The sequence below is a fragment of the Cervus canadensis genome, chromosome 26 (genome assembly GCF_019320065.1).
Source record: "Cervus canadensis isolate Bull #8, Minnesota chromosome 26, ASM1932006v1, whole genome shotgun sequence".
In the NCBI taxonomy this organism is placed as follows: Eukaryota; Metazoa; Chordata; class Mammalia; order Artiodactyla; family Cervidae; genus Cervus; species Cervus canadensis.
Window position 1 is genome coordinate 50,361,282 of NC_057411.1, and position 25,696 is coordinate 50,386,977.

At 61.6% G+C, this 25,696-nt stretch overlaps 2 protein-coding genes across 2 annotated transcripts; one reads left to right on the forward strand and one right to left on the reverse strand.

The window, feature by feature from the left end:
- The first annotated feature begins 951 nt into the window (after nucleotides 1-951).
- LOC122428165 (collagen alpha-1(I) chain-like) lies at nucleotides 952-10,346 on the forward strand. The gene is made up of 12 exons (XM_043447973.1): nucleotides 952-1,288; nucleotides 1,341-1,480; nucleotides 2,097-2,180; nucleotides 3,460-3,468; nucleotides 3,805-3,970; nucleotides 4,062-4,160; nucleotides 4,211-4,879; nucleotides 4,993-5,291; nucleotides 6,596-6,647; nucleotides 7,376-8,343; nucleotides 9,558-9,672; nucleotides 10,198-10,346. Exons 1-12 carry the CDS (start codon nucleotides 952-954, stop codon nucleotides 10,344-10,346), a joined length of 3,087 nt encoding a protein of 1,028 aa, XP_043303908.1.
- Nucleotides 9,724-14,648, reverse strand: HMX1 (H6 family homeobox 1). The gene is made up of 2 exons (XM_043448011.1): nucleotides 13,979-14,648; nucleotides 9,724-11,112 (listed from the first exon to the last, which is right to left on the reverse strand). Exons 1-2 carry the CDS (start codon nucleotides 14,370-14,372, stop codon nucleotides 10,460-10,462), a joined length of 1,047 nt encoding a protein of 348 aa, XP_043303946.1. The 5' UTR covers nucleotides 14,373-14,648; the 3' UTR covers nucleotides 9,724-10,459.
- Between the last annotated feature and the right edge of the window lie 11,048 nt (nucleotides 14,649-25,696).

Here is a 25,696-nt window from a genome sequence, read left to right on the forward strand (position 1 = left end):
GCTACAGTCCATGGGGTCGCAAGAGTCCAGCATGACTGAACACGCATGCACAATGTATTGCTTATAAATAATAAGGAAAAAAGCCCATACCATTGAAAACTATTTCTGGGTAGTTAACTAGGTTTGTGGTGCCCTAACCTTTTTTTTCTGGCCTATATATTTTGAATTTTCTACAACAAACGAATAAGAAACGAAGGGTGTTTCCTCGTGGTCCAGCCTGGAGGTGTCAGGGCAGATCGCGCTGGGAGCCCTTGGCGCAGGGCTGGGGCCGCAGGGCCTAGCGGGCTCCCGGTTTCGCCCTGGAAGGCAGGGCCATCTGGAATCGGCCCCGTCGCGAAGGTTGGGGCCCTCCTGAGCCGGCGCAGGTCGAAGGCGGTCCCTGGCCTCCCCTTGTCCAGGTCGTGCGCGTCCTCGGTTTTGCGCTCAGGCCCAGCTCCGTTCCCGTGTGACAGCCGACCTGGAGCCCGTCGCCGGACATCGGCCTCCCCGCTGATGGAATGGGCAACGGAGGCGCCGCGAGGGTGCGGGACTTCTCAGTTTCTGGATCCTTCTACGGTTCTTCCTAGGTCCGAGTCTGGAAGGCCGAGGATCTGACCTCGTAAGTGTCCGGATGACCTCGATCTAAGCTCCGCATTTTACGCGCCAGGGAGCGCAGGGTCCCCAAGGGTCCCCAAACCGCCGCAGGCCCTCTGCCCACCCCGCCCTCGCCCCTGCCGGCGGGGAGCGGGCTCCTCTTGAGGCATCTACGCGCCCTGGGCGGCGGACCCGGGTTGCAGGAACCGCGTCTCTACCGGCCAAGAAAGCTCTGGGCAGGCGCGCCGCCGAGGGGCCCGCGGCCGGCAGAGGCGGAGGCAGGGGAGCGGTGAGGACCGAGGGGCGGCTTTTAACGAAAAAGTTGAATCATCAGCAAAACCATTAGGACTAATGCGATGTGTACAGGCTGCGGGATCAATGCCGGGCCTCGAGGGTCGCGCTGGTGGTGGGGAGGGGGAGGCCGGGGCGACCGCCCCTGGACGAAGCGAGGCTCAGCTCCCGCCCATTTGGGGAAATGGATTTTCACGATTTAAGAAAACTCGGAACCCGAGCGGGCGAGGCCCGGATGTGCTGACGCTGCGGTTACGGGAGCTGGAGCCCCGAGAGCGGCTCCGGGAAGCGGGGGGCGGCCTGAGGCCGAGAAACGGAGACGAGGCAGGGGGCGCGGCGGGCGGGGAATCAGAGCGGCGCGCGGTGACCTTGGGCAGAACCAACCGGGCAGTGAGACTGAGGCTGCGCTCCTGGGCCAGTGTCGGTAGGGCCCGGGCAGTCCCTGGGCCCAGGTCCTCGGCGCCCGCCGGCTCGAGCCCCTGTGCGGCCCCGGAGTAGCCGAGGCAGCCCCCTCGCGCGGCGACAGCAGGACTTGAGAGGCTCGGCGGGGACGCACCCTGAGTTCACCACCTCCTCCAGCCGCCGGGTCAAGCCTCCCTCTCTGCGGCTGGGAGAGGTCTGCAGACACACACACAGACGCACACACAGATACACACAGAGGCACGCGTACACAGATGCACACACACACGCACACACACACAGGCACGCACACCCAATCCCCTGGTCTTTTTTCGTCACTGCCAGCCCCAGGCTCAGATCATTGGCTGGGCGTCCTGCAGGAGGATGACTTCCAGGGAAGCGACTCTTGGGACGTCCCGGAGGAAAGCCGGATGAGAGCAAAGGGCACCAGCATGGTCATGGGCTGCTTCTGAGACGCATCCACCAGGGCCTCCCGGCCCCCTCCTCTCTTCCACTCCTGGGATGGGGCCTGCCCCCTGGCCCTGCAGGGAGACATGGCCGCAGGCTCCCGGGGTGCTGGCCTCCGCCTTTCTTGGGGCCGCATTGGGTGTATCTGTGAAATGGGCACAGGAAATGAGATTGAGACTAGCAAGGGTCCCTTGCAGGAAGCTGGAGATTTTCTGGGAAAGAGGCCCAGAGGCTGTCACCAACCGCTCCCCCAGCAGAGCAGTGGAACGTTTTTTTAAGGGGCCCCTGTCTACATAAACAATTTGAATCATCACGAATCACTGTGTCAGCATCAGTCCGGCGGCCCAACCTCTCCCACCCTGCAGCTGGCCGGGCTGCCCCCAGGAGTCCTCCTCACGCAGGACCCCCAAGGGGCTGGGGCTCTCCTCTCAGACCCCACTAAAACCCTGGTGGGTCCCCGCCATTCCAAAGGGGCTTAGAAAATCCCAAGGTGGGCGCTCCACCGTGTGGGGCCTTCCCTGGGGCAGCCTGGGTTCAGAGGCACCGCCCCCAACCCACGTGGGGGACAGAGGTAGGGAAAGGAAGTCCACTGGAATAGGGAGAGGTGGGCTGTTGGGGGGGCGAGGTGGGCTGTTGGGGGGAGCAGCGAGGAGGGCTGGGGTGGGAGGAACTGAACCATGGAAGCCACCTCTCTTCTGAGCAGGCTGGCTGCCCTCACCAGGCATCTTCCCAGAGCCCCACCAAGGCAGCCGGCCAGGCACAGGGCTGAGCTCTGGAGCACACGCAATGGCTTGTGTCATTTCCTCACTGGAAAGAGTGCTGGACCCAGCTCTGTCTTCCCCCACGCTCCGGTCTGCGTGACCTGGAGTCGGGTGGGGCCTGAATCCTCATTCATAAACCTGGGACACTGCTCGCCAGCCAGGTGTTATGGGGATGCCCTGAGACAATCTGGGTAAAGAGCTAGATCAGCTCCCAGCTCCAAGAAAGCCCCAAGGTAACGTGGATGAGAGCAAGGGCCATCCACCACGAGCTCCTGAAAGAAACAGCGGAGCAGGGCCCCTTGGCCCAAGGCTCTGGGCCAGGGTCTGTGTCCACCTCTGGAGGTCAAATCTCTGAGGCCAGTTGGGCGGCTGGAAAGGAAGAGGACCTGGGAGGCTCAGGCAGCTTCCTCCTCCCCAGCCCCATCCCCATCCCCAGCCTCTTGGCTATAGCTCCCAGTTGCCTGTGGTGGGTGTGGTGGACCAGGCTTGGGGGACACAGGCGCGTGGACAGCCTGGGTCTCCGCTGGGAAGGAGGCAAAGGTCAGAGGATTTATGGGTGCGGGAGTGTGGGAGCTTGGGCCCTGGAGGGGCAGACAGTGCTGGCTTTTGGGGTGCAGCTGTCGTTCGGGGGGCCTGTTGCTCATACAATGCACCCTCCTGCGGGCCAGGGTGGGCAGGCAGGTGGGCTCAGGTGTCCCTGGAGCCCCAGTGCGATCATGACTAGGCCCGCCAATGGGGGTGGGAGCGACTGGACTCGCGCTCAGGACCCAGCCGGAACCACGTGGCCTGCCCTGCACAGGCGAAGGAAAGGGAACCTGTGAGTTGACCTGTGAGTTGAGCGGGTGGGCGGTAGGCGGCCTGCCTTGCTGTCGGTGCAGAAGGCTGTGTGCCCAGCAGCAAGCCTTGAGCCCGCGCTCTTGCCATTAGGCCGCACGACCTTCACCACTGCCGCCCACCCACTCCACAGATGGGCAAGGTGAGCTCAGAAAAGGGAAATGACTTTCCTGAATCCACGCAGACGGGCGGCGAAGGCTGAGCACGGTTGGGCACTCTTAAATCCGCGCCCCATCTTTCCGGGAGGGAAGAGTGCTTGGGGGGGTGGGGCGGGAGGCGACCCGAGGGCCAGCGGCACAGAGCGGAGGGTGGAGGGGAGATGCCCACACCAAGGTCCAAGACTCGAGGTGAACTGCCGTCTCCACCTGCGCACGGCCGCCCGCAGCTCCTCCCCTCTCTGCGGGTTTAATACTGCCTCCTCCGAGAAGCCTTCAGGGACCCGGGAGGGCTCAGGCACCTCCCTCCTCCCCGGCCCCAGCTCCGGGCCTCTGGGCTAGAGCTTGGCGTCAGAGGTGCCGGCTCGGGGACCGCGTGGACGCGCGCGCGGAGCCCGAGGGGGGAGGGGAGCGGGAAGGGGCGAGGTGAGAACCGAGGGGCGGGGCGCGAAGGCCGAGCCAGACTCCGAGACGCCGAGGCGACGCCAGGTGAGCCGGGCAGGGGGCGGGGGGCGCCTGCGGGAAGCGGGGAGGCGGGGCCGGAAGGACTGCGGGGAGGGGGCGCCCCGCCCCCCGACAGGGCCGCGGGCTCGGAGGGTCCACAGCCAGGCCGGCCTAGCGCTCCGAAGCCCGGCGGCCCGGGAGCAGAAGGCGGCCGCTCCGCGGCAGCCGCCCGCCGGTTCCCGGGAGCCGCGGAGCTGGCGCCACTGCCCGTGTCTCTCCTTTAAGCTCGGTCAGCCTGGGGCGGGGAGGGGGGACACTCGGACCAGGAGAGGGGAGAACCTGGATCGAGAGCCCCCAGAGGGGCAGGCGCGGGGTCCGGACTCGAGGCGGCGACCCCGACTCCCAGCAGCCCGATCGAGGCGACGCGGGGCCTCGGCGGGCAGGGGGTCCTTGCGCCGCCGCGTCCGAGGGGCGCGCTCTTCCGCCCTTTCAAGGCGGGGGTCCCAGCCTCCCAGACTCCTACCTGGGGCCGTTCGAATGGGGAGGTAATCGTGTCCCGGAGAGGGGTGCGATGGAGCCCAGGAGGCCGCGCGACAGCAGAGGCGACGCACCGGCCGACTCCCGAGCCCCGGAGGAGGAAAGCGCGAGGAGAAGAATGGAGACGAGAGACGCAGAGGCGGAGGGGACCGAAGCAGAGACGCGGAGCGGGCAGGGAAGCGCGCGGCCGGCCGGGTGGGGCCGAGGTCCTGCGGGTTGGGCACGTCGGACCCCGCTCCGGGGGCGGGGGCAGCGAGACCCAGGGGAGTCCTGCAATTCGGGGCTTGGTCGCCCGCATCCCAGAAGCCCCCGCCCCGCCAGGGGCTTCGCGGGCCGACGCCGAGAGCGCACCGCGTCTCCCAGGGATGGGGAGCGCCCTTCGGACCGGTCTGTCTCTCGAGACGGAGCTCCGAGCACGTGAGCCTCTCCCCCACACGTCCTCCAGGGATCTGCCCCCGCCCCCCCAGCCTTGGTCACACACACACACACCGTCCCCCAGTTTACACTTAGTCTCGGCGCCGCGGACCCAGGCGCCGAGAGCGTCAAGGAGGCTCCGAGACACCGCACACGCGAACCCAGGGCCAGAGGGGCGGCCGCGGGGCTTAGTCCCCCGAACCGGCAGCGGGGTCGGACCTGGGACCTGCGCTGCACGGGCTGCGGGGGACCCGGGTCCGCGGGCGACTCCCACCGCGAGGGCCGGGAGGCGGCGCCAGAGACCCCCGGCAGCGCAGACCAGTCCTCCGCGACTCTCGGAGGCCTCCCGGGCGGAGGAGATGGCGGCCCCGGCCTTCCGGACCCAGAGGGGCGGCAGGGCCAGTGGGGGAGAGATGTGCGCAGGGACAGGTTCCGGGAGAGAGAGAGGTTGAAGACTTAATGAAGCATGTCTGCGGAGACCGAATTAATGGGTTTTAATGCGCACTTCGAAGTAAGGATGGGGAGAAAAAAAAAGCAAGCGGGGTGCAAACGAGGTCAGATGGCGATCTGATGAAAACAAACCTGTAACGAAAACGGCCCAGGGCGGAGAATCCGCCGCTAGGAGTACACACCGGTGACGTTTCTGCTAAGTCAGGTGTTAAAGCATTTTTATTCTGGAAGCTTTCAAATATAAAACAAAATAGAGGAAGCCTTGAAATGAACCCCCCCCCCCCCACCATGTACCCACCTCTGTTCAACAATGATCAATGCCTGGCTAATCCTGTGTGTCTCCCTCCTATTTACTATTCAATTAATTTGTTTGTTTTTGTTGCAGTACTCTTCAAACAAACGCAGACATCACATCATTTTACTGGTAAATAGTTGAGTGCATCTTCAACTGACAAGAATTTTAAAATTAACAATACAACTATAAATCGCCTCACAATAAATCCACAGCTTCATCTCACACTTGGAAGCAGTTGACTTTTGATGGTGGAAATGCAGGCAAATTATTTCTGTTTTGACTTTTCTGCAGTTGCCAGATAATAATAAGCAATATCACTTTTATAGCAAAACAAACAAACATAAACTGAAGCCAACAGCTGCGGGATCTGGCCAGGGATGAGCCCTCCGCTCACCTGGTTGCTCTCCAGGTGGTGAACCCAGAGACTAACTCTTCCAGATCTTTCTCTCTGCATCTTTGGCCCAAGTGTCTGGATCCAAAGTTCAGTGCTATCAGAACAAGGGTGGCCCCCTTTCCAATCCATCCGTATAGAAGAGTCTCTCTCCCCTCAAGAGCAGCCGGTCTTTGTATGCAGTTGTGGGGTGAGCCGCCTTGGGGACCCGCTTTGGAACCCTGGGTTCAGGCATCATAGCTAACGCATGCAGGAGGCTGGGGACCCTTCTCTTGTGGACGCCTGCAGTGAGGGCGGCCACAGGATATGATCCAGTTGATTCCGGTTGGCCCTGGGAAGAGTGACCCCCCGGACAGGGCACCCGGCCTCCATAGTAGCAGTGCCAGGTGCGGGAAAGGGCATCTGGGCCTGAGCGGCTGAGTGACTTACTTCATGGAGTCCCTGCCTCAGGGTCTCTGGCCTCAAAGCCCCAGTTTCCCTTTGGGAGAATCTCCGGGTGAGGCCAGAAGGCCTTAAAGGATGGTTGGGAGACACCTGCAGACGGGAGCTGGCCCAGCCCTGGTGTCTCCCTCTCGGGCCCCAGGTGACCACTCTCAGCCCCTTCCTTCTCGCCCAGGTGGGTCCCCTTCTTCTGGGTAGGTTCAGAGTGCCAAGACTCTGGGGAATCTTCTCCTCCTGAAGCCAAGCTAAGCTTTTGGGGAGGAGGTTGGGGGTGGGGCATGGACAGCCCCTGACCTGTACCTGATGAGGAAGGGAGACCCTGGTTGGGTAGGAGTCGGTGGATCCCCACGGGCAGAGTGCGGGTGGGAAACTGCCAGCTAGGGGAAGGGCAATTCCTGGAGAATTCATCAGCCCCTCACCAGGGCTTTGGACGAGGTGGGTGGAGGTGAGCTCAGGTGCTGCCTGCTAGCTCTCAACCAGGATCTGGAGTGGGCGGGGGGGGGGGGGGGGGGGCACAGAGCAACCGTTGGGGGAGGGGAAGGAGGGAAGGGAAAGGGAGGGGAGTTGGGGGGGATGGGGGAGGGCGGTGGGGTGGAGAATGGGACCTGCCTGTCCCTTTCAGCAGGTCTGATTCTGCGCGAACTCAGTAAGGAAACTTGCAGGTCCGCCCAGGTGTTCAAAGCCTGGTAGACCCAGCCGGGCTCGGGGACTCTGCAGTAGAAGCCCCTAGGCAACCCACGGCGGCTGGAATCAGGCTTCCTGTAAGGAGAAGCTAGAGTTGGAGGGCTGGAGAGAGCCAGGGCACGCGGGGCAGAAACAGACCAAAGTCACTCATCCCCCACCAGGAGCGGAGCCAACACGCACCTGGGTGAGGCCGAGGGGCGCTGATGGCGCTGGAGCTTGGAGCCCGGCTCCTCCCCAGCCTGGCCCCCGACCCCCTCGGGCTGCCTGTTCCGCTCCGGCTTCGCTGTGGTTTGTGCGGCCCCTGGTGGGACACTCCGCACGCTGGGTAATTACGGGGTAAAACCAGCTTCCCGGAGTCCCGCTGGCCCGATCCCCGTTTGGATCCACTTTCTGTACTTCAGAGTTAGACTTCTAGCTCCCGACCCTTACCTCAAAGAGGGAACAAGCCTCCCTTCCACCTCCCGCTTCCTTCCCACCCAGCGGAGCTTGGAGCTGGCAGGCAAGGAAGCGGCTCCCCGGCCCACCTTGTCTCTGCCTCCGCGGAACCAGGCAGTCCTTCAGCCGCGCAGAAACCTCCTCTCTGACCCCGGCGGCAGTCCCAGGCCGGGCGGCCAGGTTCGCTCCTTCCGGGTGGGCAGATCCGAGGGTCTGGACACGGGGCCCACAGCCCCTCGCTGCCTGTGGCCCCGGCGCCACGCGGCTCCCCAGCCGGCCTGGAGCCGTGATTGGTGCGGACCGACCCGCCGCGGCGGGCGAGCCGCCCTGGGACGTGGGCGCCACACCGTGCGTCGCTGCGCCCTGCGGTCGGTCTGGTCGCCACGACCTGGGGACCGCGCCAGCATGAGCCACCAAAGAGTCCAACGGTTGCATCGCTGGCAACACGTCTTTAACCAGCGTTTTAACGATCCCATTCGTGGTCTTTGTGCCCGGGATCCCGGAAGTAGCCGAATCCCCCCCACCCCCACCCCGCCTCTGCCGCCCTGTATCCGCGGGTGTGCGGTGCCGCGGGCCAGGAGCAGAGCCGCGACACCGCCCGGCTGCCCGCCTCGCGCGCAGCTGGGGACCTGCGCTGGCCCTTGCGGCCAGCTCTGCACAGGCAGGCTGGTGCACACCTCTCGGAGAGCCGGCAGCGGTCTGTCTGCTGACCGTGTGAGGCCACCCCCAGAGGGTCAGAGGGCCAGGGTCCCACGTGGAGCCCCAGCCAAGGTGCGCAGAGGCCCAGTGGGAGAGAGAGAGGGAGGAAGGAGAGATGCCACTGCTGCTGAGAGGTCTTGGCACACACTTCCGCCCGTGGCCTCTGGTCTGGACCAAAGGCTTCTGGAGATAGCTAGGAGCCAGTTCACTGTAGGGAAACAGATGGTAAGTCCCTCCTGACAAAATCCAGTGAAAGCGATGGGGAAAGGGCAGCTCTTCCCTTCTCCGGGAAGAGCAGACCCCACCCTCAAAGGGAGGAACTGCAGCAATGGGAGGGGCAGGTTGGAGGTGAGTTGTGAGGCTCTCAGGAGCCTGCTGTGGTTGGGCCCTGGGAGCCTGAAGGTGGGGACCACCTAGGCCCCGGGCTGCCCACTCCCACCGTCCCCCTAGAGGAACCCCACCCCCCAGCTTGCCCCCAGCCTGGGGGCACAGGGAACCAACTGGAAGGCTGGGGCAGGGGATGATTCTGGGTCAGGGAGCTGGGCCGCAGGGGCAGACAGATGGACCTCCTTCCCCCCACCCCGGGGCAGTGGGGGCGGGGAAAGCCCCGTGGCACCTTCTCCTGGGCTGTCTGGTGCCACCGCTGAAAACTCCACGGGCCAGACCTAGGGACCGTGTGCATCTCAGCCCGCATCTCAGCCCAGGAGTGTCTGCTCCACCCAAAGACCCCGAAGCCAGCGGGGTGGAGACAGGTTTGGGGGGGGGGGTTCCATTCTGTCTCAGGAGTGACCCTTTCAAGCAAGTGAATGGCTTCTTTCCCCAGGCTTGAGCAGCACACCCCATAAAGCATCTTTCCCTCATGCAGGAGACCACTATCTCCACCCTGCAACAGGCTGGCTGCAGAGATGCAGCCAGGGCAACGAGCTAAGCAATAAGCATTCGCTCAGAGCCCATAAACTCAGGACCTTGCCCAGGGTCTGAGTCCGTCAGTTCAAGAGAGACTGCCGATGGTCCAGGGGGTGAGGCCCCGGCCAGAGAACCCTGCTCCTAGCACCGCCCCCCCGCCCCCGTGTCAGAGATGACTCTCAGCTCCAGGGCAGGAAGGAGTTGTGGGCGCAGGGGCTCACGTAGCTGGCAGCCCCCTGGGCCAAGTGCTAGGTTCTCCCTTCACCCGACTCCTGACTTCTGGTTGTACTGAAGGTCCCAGAACCGAGCGACACGGGATTGGAGGGCGTCCCTTCTTCCACTCTAGGTCCCTCTCCTCCCCAACCCTGACTTCCCCTAAGGCCTCGCTGGGCCCCCCTGTCCGGGGAAAGTGGGGGCTTGCCCTGCCCACCTACCCACCTGCCCCCAGCCAGTACCGGAAAGTGCTCCGGGAGGCTGGGGATGGCGCCCACCTCAGTGCGTCACCAGAGAGGAGCTCAGCCCCAGGGATCACAAAGCAGCAGCAACTGTCCAGAAAATGTCCCTTTTTATTCCATACGCAAATAAGTAGATTCGTTTAAAAAAAAAAAAAAAAAGTCTTCACTGGGATAACCAGGAACCGAAGCCCAGGAGAGGAGCCCTGCCTTCAGGATGGATGATCTGATCTGATGGAAGCACCACCTGGCAGGATCTTCATCCCTTCCCCTCACCAGGACTCGCTCCCTGGGAATCTCTCTCTCTCTGCGGGAGGCAAGGTCAAGGCCATCAGGCTGATCACAATGCTCCCCAGGTCGTGGGTGCATAGTCCGGGGCAAGGTAGTTGAGCCTGGAAGAGTGGGCCCTTCCACAAAGCATCCTGGACAGCCTGGATTTGCCGCGGACTGCGCCCAGCTGCTGACTCCGGAGGGGCGGGAGCTGGGTTTGCTCAGAGGTTGAGGCCTGTCCCCGGGAGGGGGGGACCCTGGGCTGCAAGGCCGACTGTCTGTGAGACTGTCTTCCCAGCGGGGAGCCAGCCTGGCGACTGTCTGTGGAGCCACAATCACCTGCGTCTCTGGTACATTCTGGCCGATCCTCGGATAGGCGTAGAGCACGGCCCGGAGGCGGCAGCCTGCGCTCCGGAGGTTCAGGGGGTCCACCGGAGCGCCCCCTAACCCCCGATCGACCGAAGGCCCCCAGGCTCCACCGCTGCCGCCACGCCCCCGGCGGGCGCTTCCGCACAAGTCCCGATTGGCCTCCGGGCGTGGGCCCGGCGGGCCGGGGATGCTCACACCAGGCCGGGCATCTGCGCCCGCAGGAAGGGCGCGGAGGCGGCAGCCGGGAAGGCGGCCAGCGGGTAGGCAAGGGCCCCGGAGAAGCCGAGCAGCGGCGGCGGCGGCGCGGGCGCGGCGGGGGCCAGCGGGAAGGGCAGCGCGGCGGCGGCGGCGGCGGCCCCGGCGGCCGGGGGGCTTTCATGGTAGAGCACCGGCACGCGGACCAGGCGCTGCGTGCCCGGCGGGGACAGGCTGGCCGCCTCCAGCTCGGCTGCCAGCTGCCGCTTCCACTTGTTGCGTCGGTTCTGGAACCAGATCTTGACCTGCGTCTCGGTGAGCTGCAGGGACGCAGCCAGGCCGGCGCGCTCGGCGCTGCTCAGGTAACGCTTCAGGTCGAAGGTGGACTCGAGCTGGAAGACCTGGCTGCGCGAGAAGACGGTGCGCGTCTTCTTCTTGCGGCCGCCGACCCCGCCGCGGGCCTCCCCGGCCGCCGCCGCCGCCGCAGGGGCCTCGGCCAGCTCCGCCGCCTCCTCCGCGCCGGCCGCCGGTCCCCGCGCCGCAAGCTCCGCCGCCTCTCGCTGCACCGCTCGCGGCCCGGAGCCCCTCGGCCAGGCGCCCTCTGCGCGGCCCATCTCCTCGCCCGTCTCCGGTGAGTCCCGGTCGCTGGCTGCAGGGGGGAAAGGAGAAGGAACACGGGTTGGTTCTGGAGGCTGATTCCCGGCGCCACCACCCCCCCCCAGTCCGAACCTGTCGCTGAAGCCAGCTGCTCCCCGCACCCCGTGAGGTCTCCCACGACCACAGCAAGGGAACAGTCCCCAGACAGCTCCACCGATGGCGGCGGTCGTCCTCCAGCACGCTCGGTAGATCTCACCCCCCTCCCAGAACCAAGAGAGGCTGGACATCCAGAGGTGAACTTGAAGACCTGAGCTAGGCTCCAAACCAACACGCTGGGAACATGCTCCAGGCGCATCCACAGAAGGAAGAAAAAAGGGAAGAAAAGAAACACCAAAACACAAACAGAAACACACGAAAAAGACTGGCTCCCATAATCACTGGCTTCGAATCAAAACAACACTCAACAGCCCCAGGGGTTCACCTCACAGAGGAAAGAAAGGTCCTTCTGAGAAATATACACCCGGAAAACCAGCAGAGAGACCACCTCACCCCTGGCACTCAGCCCTCTGCCAAGACCCCCAGACCCAGAAATAAAGACTTGCCATGATCCCTCCCCACTCACTCCTAGGAGAAGATGCAGAATTCCCGCTTGCATGGAAACATTCCCATCAGTGGAGAATAAGCGGATGCAGATGACCGGCCAATAAAACTCCCTGGTGACACGGGTGGTCTGTTCACCTCCGTTTCCTGTGCCCCTAATCCAGATGTCCACAGAGGTGTGCCCTCTCTGCCCGCAGTCAGCTCAGAAGGCTCTGGCTGTGCAGAAACACTCAGCTCCCACACGCCACCTGAAGCCCATGAGGCCTTGATTGAACCTGAGGGTGTGGGGTACAGAAGCCCACAGAGTCCCCCCCACCCCAGGTCCTGCAAGAACCAAGCTCCACCTCCAGAAGTGAGGTGATGCCTCGCCCCCACCCCCACCCCAGGGCTGGCAAAGGATGATGGTTCAGGTGACAGCCTGCCCAGGACCCAGATGCTGGTCCAGACTCCAAGCCCAGCTTGAAAGGGGGCAGCTGCCTGACTTCCGGGCTTGTGAGGCCGACTCAGGCCAGCGTCCCTTCCGCCTCTGCATGCGCACAGGCCCTGGGCCGGCATTCCCACAGTCAACGAGTCTGGCCAGGCCGGCCCACCGAAAGCAGCAGTGTGCCCCCAGAGTGAGTGCCTGACAGCAGACACTGGTGAGCTGGTGTGAGCAGCTTGGTGCATACACCCCACACCCAGCAGCCACGCAGGTGCCAGGGGTGTGAGCCCTCACTGTGTCCAAAGAGGGGTCAGGTTCCAGGCTGGCATGTGCACCATTGGGGGGGGGTCCCCAGATTCAGAGACCCTTGCTTTGCCAGAGGAAGCCGAGCCGGGCCTGCCAGCTCTGGTACAAAACAGGGACCCCCAACCCGCATTATACGAACTAGGAAGGAGCTCGTCTCTGAGGGCTGCTGGTGGGGCTAGGGCTGCGCCTGGGGCTGGGGCAAAACTCCAGGGGCAGGAGGGGAACACATTTCACCCTGTGAGACCCTTTCAGAAACACCCCCAGAAGGTCACTACATTTGATCACTCAATTTCAGGGCAAATAACCAAAGAGGCCTGCTCAAGTTTCCTGGAAGCGAAATGAAGAGGGTAGGGGGTCCTGGACCTTCTGGGCATAGGTTCTGAGAGGTGGGTCCCTTTGCAAAGCGCTCACTCCTACACCAAGGAGAGGGTTATCCAAGAGGTGACAGGGGTCTAACCCCCACCCTCACCCCCACCCCCACCCACAGCACTCTTTTTGTGCTAACTTTTGCTAGGAGCTGAAAGCATTACAGAGCAGGAGCCTGAGTCCTCCGCTGGCCTCGCAGGGTACACTTTGGGGTGCAGGGGGCGGGGGCTGGCAAAGCCCAGGGCTGAGGTTAGCATAGTTTCCTAGTCCTGCTCCTGGGGTCATCCTCCAAAGGGCAGGGCCCCAAGGGAGGCAGCCACCCTGGGGAGGGGGAGAGCAGAACGCACCTCCAGAATGCCCGGGCAAGACGGGTGAGTGGTTTCTGGGGCTGCAAACCGCCTCCCCCAGCCTGGGAGCTCTCAGCAGGGAACAAAGGCAAGGGAGGGGGAGGGGCAGAGAAAGGAGAGAGAGGGGGGCTTCAGAACACAGCCTCCCTGCCTGCCACAGCCATGGCCAGGGGGCCGTGGAGCTCCAACAGGGAAATCTAGGCCCCTGCCCCAGGCCCGGTCTGTGGCTTCAAGAGGAGACGGAGCTTTGCAGACACAGATTCTGTGGAAGACCACCGTCCCCTACCCGGAGCTCCAGAGCAGGGGCTCCCCCCAACCCGCCCCCGCACCGTGCCCCCTTCATTTTGCTGAGTTTGACTCTACCGCCTCTTCTGGTCCCCTGTCCTTCCGCCCTTTATCTTTTCTCTGTCTCCCCATCACTTAGGGCTTTCTTTTCGGTTTTCTATTTTTCATCTTCTCTTTCCCCACGTCTCCTTCCTCCACTCCCAACATCTTTCTTCTGTTCTTCCCTCTTCGATTCTGCCTCTCCCCACCGTGTCCCCCCCCCCCACGTGTCCTGTTGTTGTTGGTTCTATTTCACCCTCCCTTTCTTTCCTCTTCTTAGCTGTTGTCCCCTGTCCCCAGATTGCTCTCCCAAGGCTGTGGGCGAAACCCAGACCCTGCCAAAGCTTCTCCCTGCGTGGGGGACCTTGCCCTGGAGAATGGGCCTCCAAACCTGCTCAACCAGGGGCTCTCCCCACGCGACCCCAGAGCCCACCACAGACACAGGAGGAGGGCGGCCCAGAAAGGGCTCCAACGAACCCAAAGTCCCGGAGCAAATGCGACGGGAGGAAGCCGGGCCCCACCACCCGGGCCACCCCTCCCCACGCCCCACTCACTGTCAGGGCTGAGGCCGCCTCCGTAGCCTCCGTGCGACCGCGAGTACCAGCGCGCGGCGCCGCCGCAGCCCAGCGCGTACGGCGGCCCGGGACCCGGGGGCGGCCGGGGACCGAGGCCCAGCGCGCCCGGCCCAAGCAGCGCGCGGGCCCGCGCCTCCCCGCTCGGCCCGGAGCCCGCGCGCAGCTGTCTCCGCCGCTGCAGCCGCTGCCGCCTCGCCCGCTCCGCGTCCTCGTCCTCCGGATCATCGTCGTCGTCCTCTTCCTCCTCACGGCCGCCGCCGCCCTGGGCCCCGCGCCCGGCGCCCTTGGCCTCGGCCGCCAGCAGGTTCTCGATGAGGAAGGAGGAGGCGCGGGCCGGCGTGGCGCGCCCGGGCTCCGTCAGCTCGTCCGGCATCGCGGCCGCGGGTCCGTCGGACTCTGCCGGACTCTTCGAGGTTCTGGGGGCCCGGGGCGCGGCCGGTCCTGGTTCCCTCTGGGGACCGTGGCGCGCGACTTTCTGGCGCACGCGCGGGCCGGCCCTAGAGCCGCTGCCCGGAGCGCTGGCGTCGGGCCCCGCGGGGCAGACAGCGGCCTCCTTGCCGGACTGCGATCGGCCGGGAGCGGGTGCGTGCCGACAGCCGGCCGGGCAGCCGCCTCGCTCGCCTTTCCCGTCGCCGCGCTGGTCGCCGCCCGGGCCGGCCCCGCTGGGGGCGGGGAGGGGAGGGGAGGGGCCAGCAGGGGCGGGGCGGCGCGGGCCTGGCGGCCGCCGACTCAGCTCGAGGACGCAGCGCAAGCCCCGCGCGCCGCCACTGCCCGGAGACACCGCCCGGACCTGGGCGCGCAGGCAGTCTTGCTGCCGAGGGCAGGCGGCCTAGGGCCCAGGCGTGGGGTCACGGCCTGTCCGGCCCCGCGTGAGGCATTCCCCGGGCCCGAGCCACCCGCGCCGGGCGGGGAGCGGGGGGGTAGGGGGGAGCGGGGCGGGGCCTCGGCCGGGGGTCCACCCATTGGCTGCGGGGCCCCGATGAGAAACAGACTGGCCAATCACTGTCCGGCAAGGACCGTAATTACCTCGTCGCGGGGAGATTGTTGGACGAAGCGTGAGGAACTGTGTGTGTGTGTGTGTGTGTGTGTGTGCGCGCGCGCGCGCGCGGGAGCGTGTGTGGTATGTGCATGTGTGCACGTGTGTGTGTGTGTGTGCGCTTGTATGTGTATTTGTGCTTGCGTATACCGGGGCAGGAAGACCCGGGGCCTTCCTAGAAACCGCAAGAGAATGGGCTGGTCACTGTTTTTTTTTTTTTTAAGATCCCGGGTGTCAAAGCTGCACAATTAAGGCATATCTTAATATTTACACTTAATGAAATATGCTTTTAATTCCAAAAGTAGGGCTGTACGACAGAACTCTGCGGTTCTCAGATTCAGTCTCAAAATGTAAGAAAATGCTCCCCCCACCTCAATCCCATTCCGCAGGGCCACGCGTCCGGGGTCACACCCGAGTTGCGGGGGAGGGGGCGCGTCTCCAGCTCCTCCTGAGGCCCCAGCCTTAGTAGGGAAGCGACAGCCACCACCCCTGGCCGCAGAGGTCTTGGGGGCAGGCCCGACTGTCAGCAGCGGGGAGTCCCCTCCCACTTCTGCCGCGGGGAGCGCGGCGACGACAGTGCATCGCGGCCCACGCCGTTGCCCTCGGCGCTGTGGCCGCTCAGGAGTAAACCTTCTGACGGACTCACCGGGACGCAGCGCGGACGCGCGCGGGCGCAGCCGGCTTCACCCGACGCGGGTTATCGCGGAGAGATACAGCCGCCTCCCAGGGCCAGCCGGCGGCCGCGTCCAACCGAGGGCAGCCCGCAGCCTGGATTTAGTTTTCAGAACAACCACGGTGGAGGGAGCATCAACCCCATTTTCCAGAGGGGAAAACGGAGGCGAGGAGAGACTGTCCCAGATGGTAAGTGGTTCTGGCCAGCCTGGGATTCCGACACTCAGGGCCTAAGACCCTTCTGGTACCGACACTCCCCCCGAAGTCGAACCGGAGCGAAGAGCAGCGGGTCGGGAGGCCGGGCGGGGCTGAGGCCTAGCAGAGGGAGGCAGCCGGCCTGTGGCTGGGAAACAAAACAGCGAGTGCCGGAAAGGACCTCTGGTGCCCTGCGGCCTGGAGACCTCGCGTCTTTTATGCAGACTCCAGGGCCGTCTCCCCGACCTTCACGTCCCGCCGCCGCAGGAGGGCCTGAAATGACCAACCACAGGCACTTACTGCTTTGTTTAACTCCATTGCCTGGGTGAGGACCCGGAGCCAAAGCTGGCGAGCCTGGGTCTCAGGGAAGAGCTGTGGTCCCCCACGCCCTGCTCCCTGGGGCGCCCGTGGTCTGGGAGACGCCAGGGTAGAGGTCCGCAGCCAGGGGAGGGTGGCCAAGGGGAGAAACGACTGCCCCGTCTGTTTGACAGAGACGCACTATTCTCCTTCTAACCCCACCATCGAATTCGAGGGGCTTCTGAGAGATGGAGAAACTGAGGCCAAAGAGAGACCTGGAGGAAACGACACGGGCGAGGAAGATGCCCTCCAGGTGCCCGCCTGCCCTACGCGGGTTTCCCTGGGCCTGGCTGTCAGTGGCGCCGGAGCGCACAGATTTTCAGATCAAGAGCCGGCTGTCACTTCCGCGGTTTCCTAGCACCTTCAGAAGGGCGGGGGCGCGGGGGCGCGGGGGCGGGGAGAGCGTTCTTCAGAGTCTGGATTTCAATTCTTTGACGCCAGGGCTGAGTGGCCCTGGGCAGGGTGCCTCGCCTCTCTGATCCTGTTTCCTCTCCTGTAAACCTCCGGTGGTAGGCGTCCCTGCCTGTGCCAGGCTGTGGGGAGTGGGGCCGGGGCGGCTCGGGCCACATATTGGGGGGTGGGGGGGGTGCTGCCTGATTTCTTTCCACCGCCTCTGGGGAGCACGTGCGCAGGGGCGGAGTGAGGGGAACCGGGTGAAAGAGAGCCGGCCTTTCTCCCAAGCACTGGCCTTCGGGGGCTTGAAGCACGCATCCCCTCCGCGGGCCTGGGCGCTGGGTCCCGGCACTGCGGATGCTCCTCCTGGCGGCAGAGCGGGGGTCTCGCGGGGCCTCCGCGGCGAGTGGAGTCGCCGGGTCGGGTAGGGAGGCGTGAAACAGCCGCCCAGGCGCTAATCCAGGCCGCAGCCTCTGTGCTCCATGCGGTCCCGGAGCGGATCCTGCCCCACGTGGAGAGTAGAGGAGCCCGAGCTCGGCGGCGGGGCTTGTGGGCAGAGGCTTGGCGCGCAGGGGCAGACCCGGCTGGCGGCTCCTGTTGATCACACTCAACCCAGGAGGGTATCTTGCAGTGGGGTGCTCGCCGGAGATGGGCTCCGAAGTCTCACAGCCCTGAGCAGGTTTCTGACGCTCCCAGGGAAGTTTCTGGTCACCTTCTGGCAGCGCGCAGAACGGCAGGTGAGTGGAGACTCCTCCGGCCCGCAGGTTGGCACCTCTGGGCGGCGTGTCTCTGAGGCACCCCGCACCCCCGAGCCACGGCCGCCCTCCCTTACTGCCCGGTCCACTCTCCTCTTTCCTTATCCTCCGTCCACCACCAGGTCCCCGCTCTGCGGTGGGACCACGGGAAAACCCTCAGCAACACAGCCTAAGGGGCTCTCTTCTTAACTGGGCACGGAGAACCTGTCACCTCCCAGCCCAGCCCTAGTGTTCAAAGGTGCCGCCTGAACCAGGGGGAGGGAGCTGGTGGGCATAACCCCAAGAACATAGATCAGAAGTCAGCAAGCTGCAGCAGCCACTGCCTGTCATGTATTGTTTTTCTCTCTTTTTAAAAAATTTTTTTATTTTTCATTTATTTTTATTAGTTGGAGGCTAATTACTTTACAATATTGTAGTGGTTTTTGCCATACATTGACGTGAATCAGCCATGGATTTACATGTGTTCCCCATCCTGATCCCCCCTCCCATGTCGTGTATTTTTTTAATAAACTTTTTCCTTTCAGAATAATTCTAGAGAATGCCCGCTTACAATTCAGATTTCACCTTGCTTTTGCTTCCTTTCATCCCTCATCTGAATTCCAATTGTCCTCACCTCACTGCATGCCACCCCACATCCCTGCTGTTGGCGATAAATCTACAGAAGCAGTATCTACTGTATACCCTCTCCATCTCGCAGTTTTATCACCTGAAACTAGGAATTTGATACTGATAAATGTAGCAGTGATTTTCTAACCACCGCGTACTAACCCCGCAGTCAGAGATGCCTTTGTTCCAGTCACCACGGACCAATCACACATCTCCCCTCAACTCAGGGTGTAAAGCAACCATTTACCAGCGTGTTCGTGGCGTTTGTGGATTGGAGTCGGGTGTCTCCACTGCATGGGGTCTGGGCCCTAGCTTAGGGGGAGGGGGACTTTCCTGAATGTTACCTGGCTCCTTTATCTGGGAGCTGACAGCTGGTGTCAGAGAAGGGACCCCTCTGCCTGGGCTTCGTCACACCGGTTCTCAGTACCCTGGGTGCGGAGGGCGGGGTGTGTGTGGGAGGGACATGGAATGTCACGGGAATTCCGAGCCCTACACTGCTTTCACGTCACAGCTCCCACGGGGTGCAAGGGGAGGGGCTTGCACCCCATCTCTCTGGCCGGTGAATGGATGGTCAGATCATAGGATAAAAAACCCAGGAAGAGACATGCCCCCAGGATAGTGGGCCCCCTATTAGGGGACTTCAGGGTTGCTGCCAGCTCTCCACTGCTGCGGATCATGTCAGGATGAACAGGACTATGGGCTGGAGAGTCGTCTGGGGGTGCGTTTCCCCCCCCCCCAGCAGCACTCCCGGGGTACGGATCTACACAGACTCTGGATCCCGAGCACTTCAGAAAGACTCTCCAGACTGGCTGTGTCAGTTTCCCTTTCCTCTCCTCTCATGGGCACCTGGTCTTTCTGGACCTTCGTCTGGCTGGCTGGCTCGGTGAAGGGTATAAGAAGGAAACCAGGGTGTTTTGGGTCTTGATTCTCTGGCTGCGAACAGGGTGAGGCTGCTTCGCTCTGCGGCCAGAGTCACGGAGATGAGGGGACGGTGAGGGAGGTCCCGTGCGGCCCCTGATGGGAGGACCTGGGCGGGGAGGAGGGCTGGAGAACAGGGACGCAGTTTGTGCTGGGAAGCTGAAGGACAGGGTTCTTAGTTTGCAAAGTGATGGGGAACCACTGAGGCTGCTGAGCTGGGGAAGGGCCAGGGCTGGAGCTGGGCGTCAGGACCAGTACCTGAATGCACCAGCTTGTGCAGGACGCAGGGAGACAGTAAGGTCCAAGGGGGTCTTGGCACTGTCCTAGCGGCAAGCAGTGAAGCCTCAGGAGGGCAGTGGCCATGGAAAGGAGCCACATTCGTCTCAGGTGTCCACACGGTGGCCCACAGGCTGGACAGGGGCGGGCAGGGTGGCGGAGCCTCGGGACACGTGCTTATGGGCTTGTCCAGGGGTCCGCTCCCCACATCCCAGCCACAGACCGCGGCCTTGCAGCTGTGCAGGTGTGCACGCAGGCTCCGGCTCTAGTCCAGGACTCCAGCTGCTGAGTCCCACTGTGGTCACGAGCAAGTCACCGCCTTCTGCGGACCTCAGCGTCCTAAGTGGCAAAGTGGGAATAACAGACCTGCCCGGTGCAGGGGCTGACCTCGGGTTGAGTGGAGATAACAATGCCAGCGAGCCAGCATGTGAAAATGCTTGCTTTGAAAAAGACCAAATGTTTGAGCATGATTTTGGCTGCCTTTTGAGGTCGACCCACCTCCTTTTTTTTTTTTTTTTGACCCACCTCCTTCTGAGTGAGTCTCCCTTTAAACACTGAAAAGGGGAGGAAGGTGCTCCCAGTGTTAAGTGGATGCTTCCCAGAGTTTCCAGTCGCTGGGAGGTTGGGGGCAGGGTTGGGACGCAGGGGAGGGGAGGGGCGGGAAGGCGGAGGGGCGGGTCGAGAAGGGGGAGGGGAGGAGGAGGGGCCGGGGAGTGGGGGAAGGCAGACGGCTTGGCCGGCATCCGCCTAGCGCGGCGGGGCGGGCGCACAGGAGGGAGGACTGGAGCCGGTGGGAGCCCTTGGTTCCGCCCGGCGGTTCTCAAGGACTCGGCCCAGAGCCTCGTGTGTGCGCGGCCAGAACCGCTTTTCCCGAAGCGCAGGTGACCCCTCCCCAGGTAGAACTGCGGAGCCAGCCGAGAAGTCCCCTACTCCGCGGGAGGACCCCGGAAGGGTCCCAGCTTAGAGCCGCCCCGCGGGAGGCTCGGCAGAGGAGGAGACCTGCCACCGCCGGGACAAAACCGCCCCCAGGAGCGAGCGGGAAGCTGGACCAAGGAGGCCGCCCCCTCCCGCCCTCGGGGCCTTTGCCAGGAGCCCCAGTCTGGGCCAAAGCAGCCTCTCGGCCCCTGCTCACCCCCTGCTCACTCCCTCCCCGGCCTCGATCGCTGTGTCCGTCTTATCCCTGCTTGGGGCAGGCACTCACCAAATCTCTGTGCCCCGGTGCTCAGCAAACCTTGGACCCTGCCGGGAGCGCTCACTGGTGGAGGGACCCTTTCTTCCTCTGCAGGTATATTTTGAAGGGACTGGCCAGAGAACACCCACACACCCACCATCTAGATTCCCCCAGGAGCATGTTATTTTCCTTGCTTTATCACATCCGTATCACATCACAGTAGTCCCTGAATTTGGGTCCCAGCCCAGCCACTGACCAGCAATGAGACGCAAGGCTGTTTGCTGTCCCCAAGCGCCACCTCCTCTTCTGGAAAAGGAAGGGAAGGACTGGGCCCAAGAAAACCACGCCATGGATGGGCATTCTCAAGCTTATCCTTTAATATGATGATACAATCACGCACGATTCCTTTGTGGAGCTGTGGTCGCTGAGACTTGGGGTGCGGGGATGTCTGGCTGGTATGTGAAGGGCACCTCGAGGTGGGGGGCGTTCAACCCCTGGGGGTTTCCACAGCGGAACAAAGATTTACGCGCGGAGTTATCCAAACCCAAACCGCTGGGGACCCTCAGACAGCTCGGGCGGCCAGTGACCTTGATGGCAAGTGACTTGGGGTTGGAGAAATGAGGCCGGAACAAAGAGCTGGTCTGACCACGGGGCAGGGAATCTCTTCCCAGGCGCCTGAGGGAAGTTTTTGGAAACCTCGTCTGGGCCTAACGGGAGCCCCGCCAGTCTGACCCGGCTGACCCGTCTAGGTTTTGGAGTGAAAGCCTGTGGACTATCCCGGCGTGTTTGGGGTGGGGGGAGGTGCCCAGCTCGTGGTGCTGGCAGAAATCTTTGGCGCAGAACGCTAGTTACACGCTTCTTTATCCCTGCCGTGGGCGGTGCGCGTGGGGGCGGGGCTCGTGGGCGGGGCTCGGAAACCCCACCCTCCTCCCCCAGAAGCCCAGAGCCCAGAGTCCAGCCGGTTTGGCCGCCCTCCCATCCCGGCCTGCAAGCGTGAGCTCTCCGCACTAGAAGCCCCGCAAGGCCTTGTGGGCAGGGATGACTCGGAGCGCATCGCTGCGGCAGGACCCCTGACCTCCAAGAACCGCGCTTCCCGCACGCAGAGGGGAGCGGGTTGTGTAAACAGTGACCCGTCTTCACACCTCCACACGCTGCTGGAGAAAGAATGGGCGCTCTGGATGGAGGGGGGCCTCCCGAGGACCGAAGATGGACTGGGGGAGGCAAACTAACGGGGTACAGGATGTGTACCCAAAGTGCAGGGAAGTGAATATAAACAGGAGTCATTACACAGGCACACGGTATAATAGTTCATTCATTTATGGTCATTTCTGTAAACGCCTGTGATGGGCTGAATGGTGTCTCCCCAAAATTCATATGCTGAAGCCCTAACCCCCAGAGCCTCAGAGTGTGACCTTATCTGGAAATTGGGTCACCTGAAGAGGTAGTGAGTTACTTCAGTGGGGTCACCCTGGCTTTCAGTTCAGTTCAGTCGCTCAGTTGTGTCCGACTCTGCAACCCCATGGACTGCAGCACGCCAGGCCTCCCTGTCCATCACCAAACTCATGTCCATCCAGTCGGTGATGCCATCCAACCATCTCATCCTCTGTCGTCCACTTCTCCCACCTTCAATCTTTCTCAGCATCAGGGTCTTTTCAAATGAGTCAGTTCCTCACATCAGGTGGCCAAAGTATTGGAGTTTCAGCTTCAGCATCAGTCCTTCCAATGACTATTCAGGACTGATCTCGTTTAGGATGGACTGGTTGGATCTCCTTGTGTCCAAGGGACTCTCAAGAGTCTTCTCCAACACCATAGTTCAAAAGCATCAATTCTTCGGTGCTCAGCTTTTTTTATAGTCCAACTCTCACATCCATACATGACTACTGGAAAAACCATAGCCTTGACTAACAGACCTTTGTTGGCAAAGTAATGTCTCTGCTTTTTAATATGTTGTCTAGTTTGGTCATAACTTTTCTTCCAAGCCGCAAGCATCTTTTAATTTCATGGCTGCAGTTACCATCTGCAGTGATTTTGGAGCCTCCCCAAAGTACTCTGTCACTGTCTATTTGCCATGAAGTGATGGGACCGAATGCCATGATCTTTGTTTTCTGAATGTCGAATTTTAAGCCACTCTCCTCTTTCATTTTCATCAAGAGTCTCTTTAGTTCTTCGCTTTCTGCCATAAAGGTGGTGTCATCTGCACATCTGAGGTTATTGATATTTCTCCCGGAAATCTTGATTCCAGCTTGTGCTTCCTCCAGCCCAGCGTTCTTCATGATGTACTCTGCATATAAGTTAAATAAGCAAGGTGACAGTATATAGCCTTGACGTACTCCTTTCCCTATTTGGAACCAGTCTGTTGTTCCATGTCCAGTTCTAACTGTTGCTTCCTGACCTGTATACAGGTTTCTCAAGAGGCAGGTCAGGTGGTCTGGTATTCCCATCTCTTGAAGAATTTTCCAAAGTTTATTGTGATCCACACAGTCAAAGGCTTTGGCATAGTCAATGAAGCAGATGTTTTTCTGGAACTTTCTTGCTTTTTTGATGATCCAGCAGATGTTGGCAATTTGATCTCTGTTTCCTCTGCCTTTTCTAAAACCAGTTTGAACATCTGGTAGTTCATGGTTCATGTACTGTTGAAGCCTGGCTTAGAGAATTTTGATCATTACTCTCCTAGCGTGTGAGATGAGTGCAATTGTGTGGTAGTTTGAGCATTCTTTGGCATTGCCTTTCTTAGAGATTGGAATGGAAACTGACCTTTTCCAGTCCTGTGACCACTGCTGAGTTTTCCAAATTTGCTGGCATATTGAGTGCAGCACTTTCACAGCATCATCTTTTAGGATTTGAAATAGCTCAACTGGAATTCCATCACTGGTAATTCCATCACCCTGGCGTGGGTACATTCTAATCCACTATGACTGGTGTCCTTATAAAAGAAACAGCATCACCGAGCAGGGACCCCACAGGCTGGAGCTGATCCAGATGCACTGGGAGAGCATCTGCAAGGGGAGAACGGCCCCAGCCGCACCTCTGTCGTGAAAGTGAAAGTCGTTGTCCTACCTGACTCTTTGCGACCCCATGAACTATACAGTCCGTAGAATTCTCCAGGCCAGAACACTAGAGTGGGTAGCCTTTCCCTTCTCCAGTGGATCTTCCTGACCCAGGGATCAAACCGGGGTCTCCTGCATTGCAGGTGGATTTTTTTTACCAATTAGCTTCTGCTGTTGGGATCCCATCTCCCCCCGCCCCCTCCCCCTGCAGCCATGGGACACAGTGCAGCTTCCCCCGCTGTGGGAGGAGGCCTGGGGCTGGAGGGATGCTCCCACCCTGGAGAGCTGGGCGCTGCAATAGGGTAGAAGGATGTCAGAGGTCCACACTGTCTGCTCTGTTCGAGTTTTGCACCAGGTGGGAGCACTCCTAGATTTTACAAAATGAATGGACAAAGTTAAAATCCTCAGAGACGCCCTGGCAGAGGAGAACTTTAAGGGGCATTCGGCAGAGAAGCTGATGAGGTTGGGGGACCCAAGGCTGCCAGGCTGTGGAATGAGCGCAGAAGATGCAGGAGCAAGTTTGGGGATCCTGGCGGGCCCGGGGTCCTCCTGCATTCAGCTGTGCCTGTGATCGACGTGGGGGTGGGGACAGCAGGTATAGAAGGCCTGGGGGGGCAGTCAGGAACCAGCTCAGTGGGCAAAGCCCCAGACCAACCAACCGACACTCTCAAATGGGGACAGAGGGGAGGTCCACGTGGGGGGTGGACCCCCCCCCAGACCCCCCAGGCTGGTGTGAGGTCCTGGGGTTGCCTCCTTCCTTACTAGAGGCCCTGGGGGGTGCTGGGCTCTGCCTCGGGCCCACCCGCAGCCCCTGGACCACTCTCGGCCTGACTCCCTCACCTGATGGAGGAATAAACTGCGCCCAGACGGTGAAAGCGAAGTTCGTGGACGATGCTGGTGACAGGCACCCCCGAGGGCACCCCCGACCTGCAGAGGCGCCCCTGGCTCTCTGCTGGCCTCCCAGGGCCTCTGCCCTCAACCCAGCTTTTCATCCACAACAAATCAGCTTGCTTATTATATGAATAATGCATGCTCAACACAGAGAATCTGACAAATGCCTGATGATGGAGCAAATAATGCAGGCCACCTGGGTACCACCACCTGAGACCCCACCGCTGACATCCCAGGACCCTCCTTGCCCCACAGTGTTGAGAGCAGATGCAGCCTGGGACCAGAGACCCCCACCCACACCTCACTCACTAATGTACACACAGATACACTCACTTGTACACACATACCTGTAACTCACAGACATACACTTATATAGACACAGATATACTCACTTATATACAAACCCTCACTTTTATACACAAACACACAAATATATACACACACCCACTTATGTATACACACATGCTCACAGATATACACACACCCACTTATGTATACACACACATACTGATACACACTCACTGATACACACACACCCATATACACAGACACATCCCCCACACCCTCACACAAATGTCACACATCCCCACCGGCATATACTCACCCTCCATACTCCTCACACACACACACACCTCCCCACACTCCTACATACACAACCACACACATACGCATCCTACACACACATTCACACACACCATCTACATCTACAAGCAAACGCAGCCCCCCACACACACGCATTACATCCCTCCCGCCCCGACACTTACACGCAGACACACCCCTCTCAGCACCCACAGGTCCACACACACAGGCAGCCGTGCACACTGTCGCACGTCCACACACCCTTGACCTCGCCCCCACACACAGGTGAACATGCCAAATGTGTCCTGGTGCAGGTCACACCCGAGGGCTTCTCTTCCATCACGGACCGCCCGTCCGCACCCTGCCGCGTCCGTCTCGTCCCCCTGAGAACCCCCGTGGCCTGCTTCACGTGCGTCTTTGTATATTCTCCGTACGCACTTTATCTGTGTGAACACAGAGGTATACAGCATGGAAACCAACGGAGGAGCCTCCATCAGCTTCCACGGGAGCTTCTGCCCCTCCTTTCTCGCTGGCCTGCACGCTAAGTCGCTTCAGTCCTGTCCGACTCTTTGTGACCCCATGGACCGTAGCCCACCAGGCTCCTCTGTCCATGGGGATTCTCCAGGCCAGAATACTGGAGCGGGTTGCCGTGCCCTCCTCCAGGGGATCTTCCCGACCCAGGGATCGAACCTGTGTCTCCTGTAGCTCCTGCATCTCAGGCAGATCCTTTCCCGCTGACCCCCGGAAACACCCTTCTCACTGGGCCACAGAAGCCCTCTCAGTCCCAGTTCAGCCCCAGTC

Bases quoted from the DNA above. Each gene is read 5' to 3' on its own strand.
- LOC122428165 (XM_043447973.1), top strand. From the start codon at position 952: ATGCCGGGCCTCGAGGGTCGCGCTGGTGGTGGGGAGGGGGAGGCCGGG. The intron at 1,481-2,096 runs GTCTGCAGACAC...CCCACCCTGCAG, and splicing joins CCTCTCTGCGGCTGGGAGAG to CTGGCCGGGCTGCCCCCAGG. The intron at 8,344-9,557 runs GTGCGCAGAGGC...ACTTCCCCTAAG, and splicing joins CACGTGGAGCCCCAGCCAAG to GCCTCGCTGGGCCCCCCTGT.
- HMX1 (XM_043448011.1), bottom strand. From the start codon at position 14,372: ATGCCGGACGAGCTGACGGAGCCCGGGCGCGCCACGCCGGCCCGCGCC. The intron at 11,113-13,978 runs GTGAGTGGGGCG...TCCCCCCTGCAG, and splicing joins AGGCGGCCTCAGCCCTGACA to CCAGCGACCGGGACTCACCG.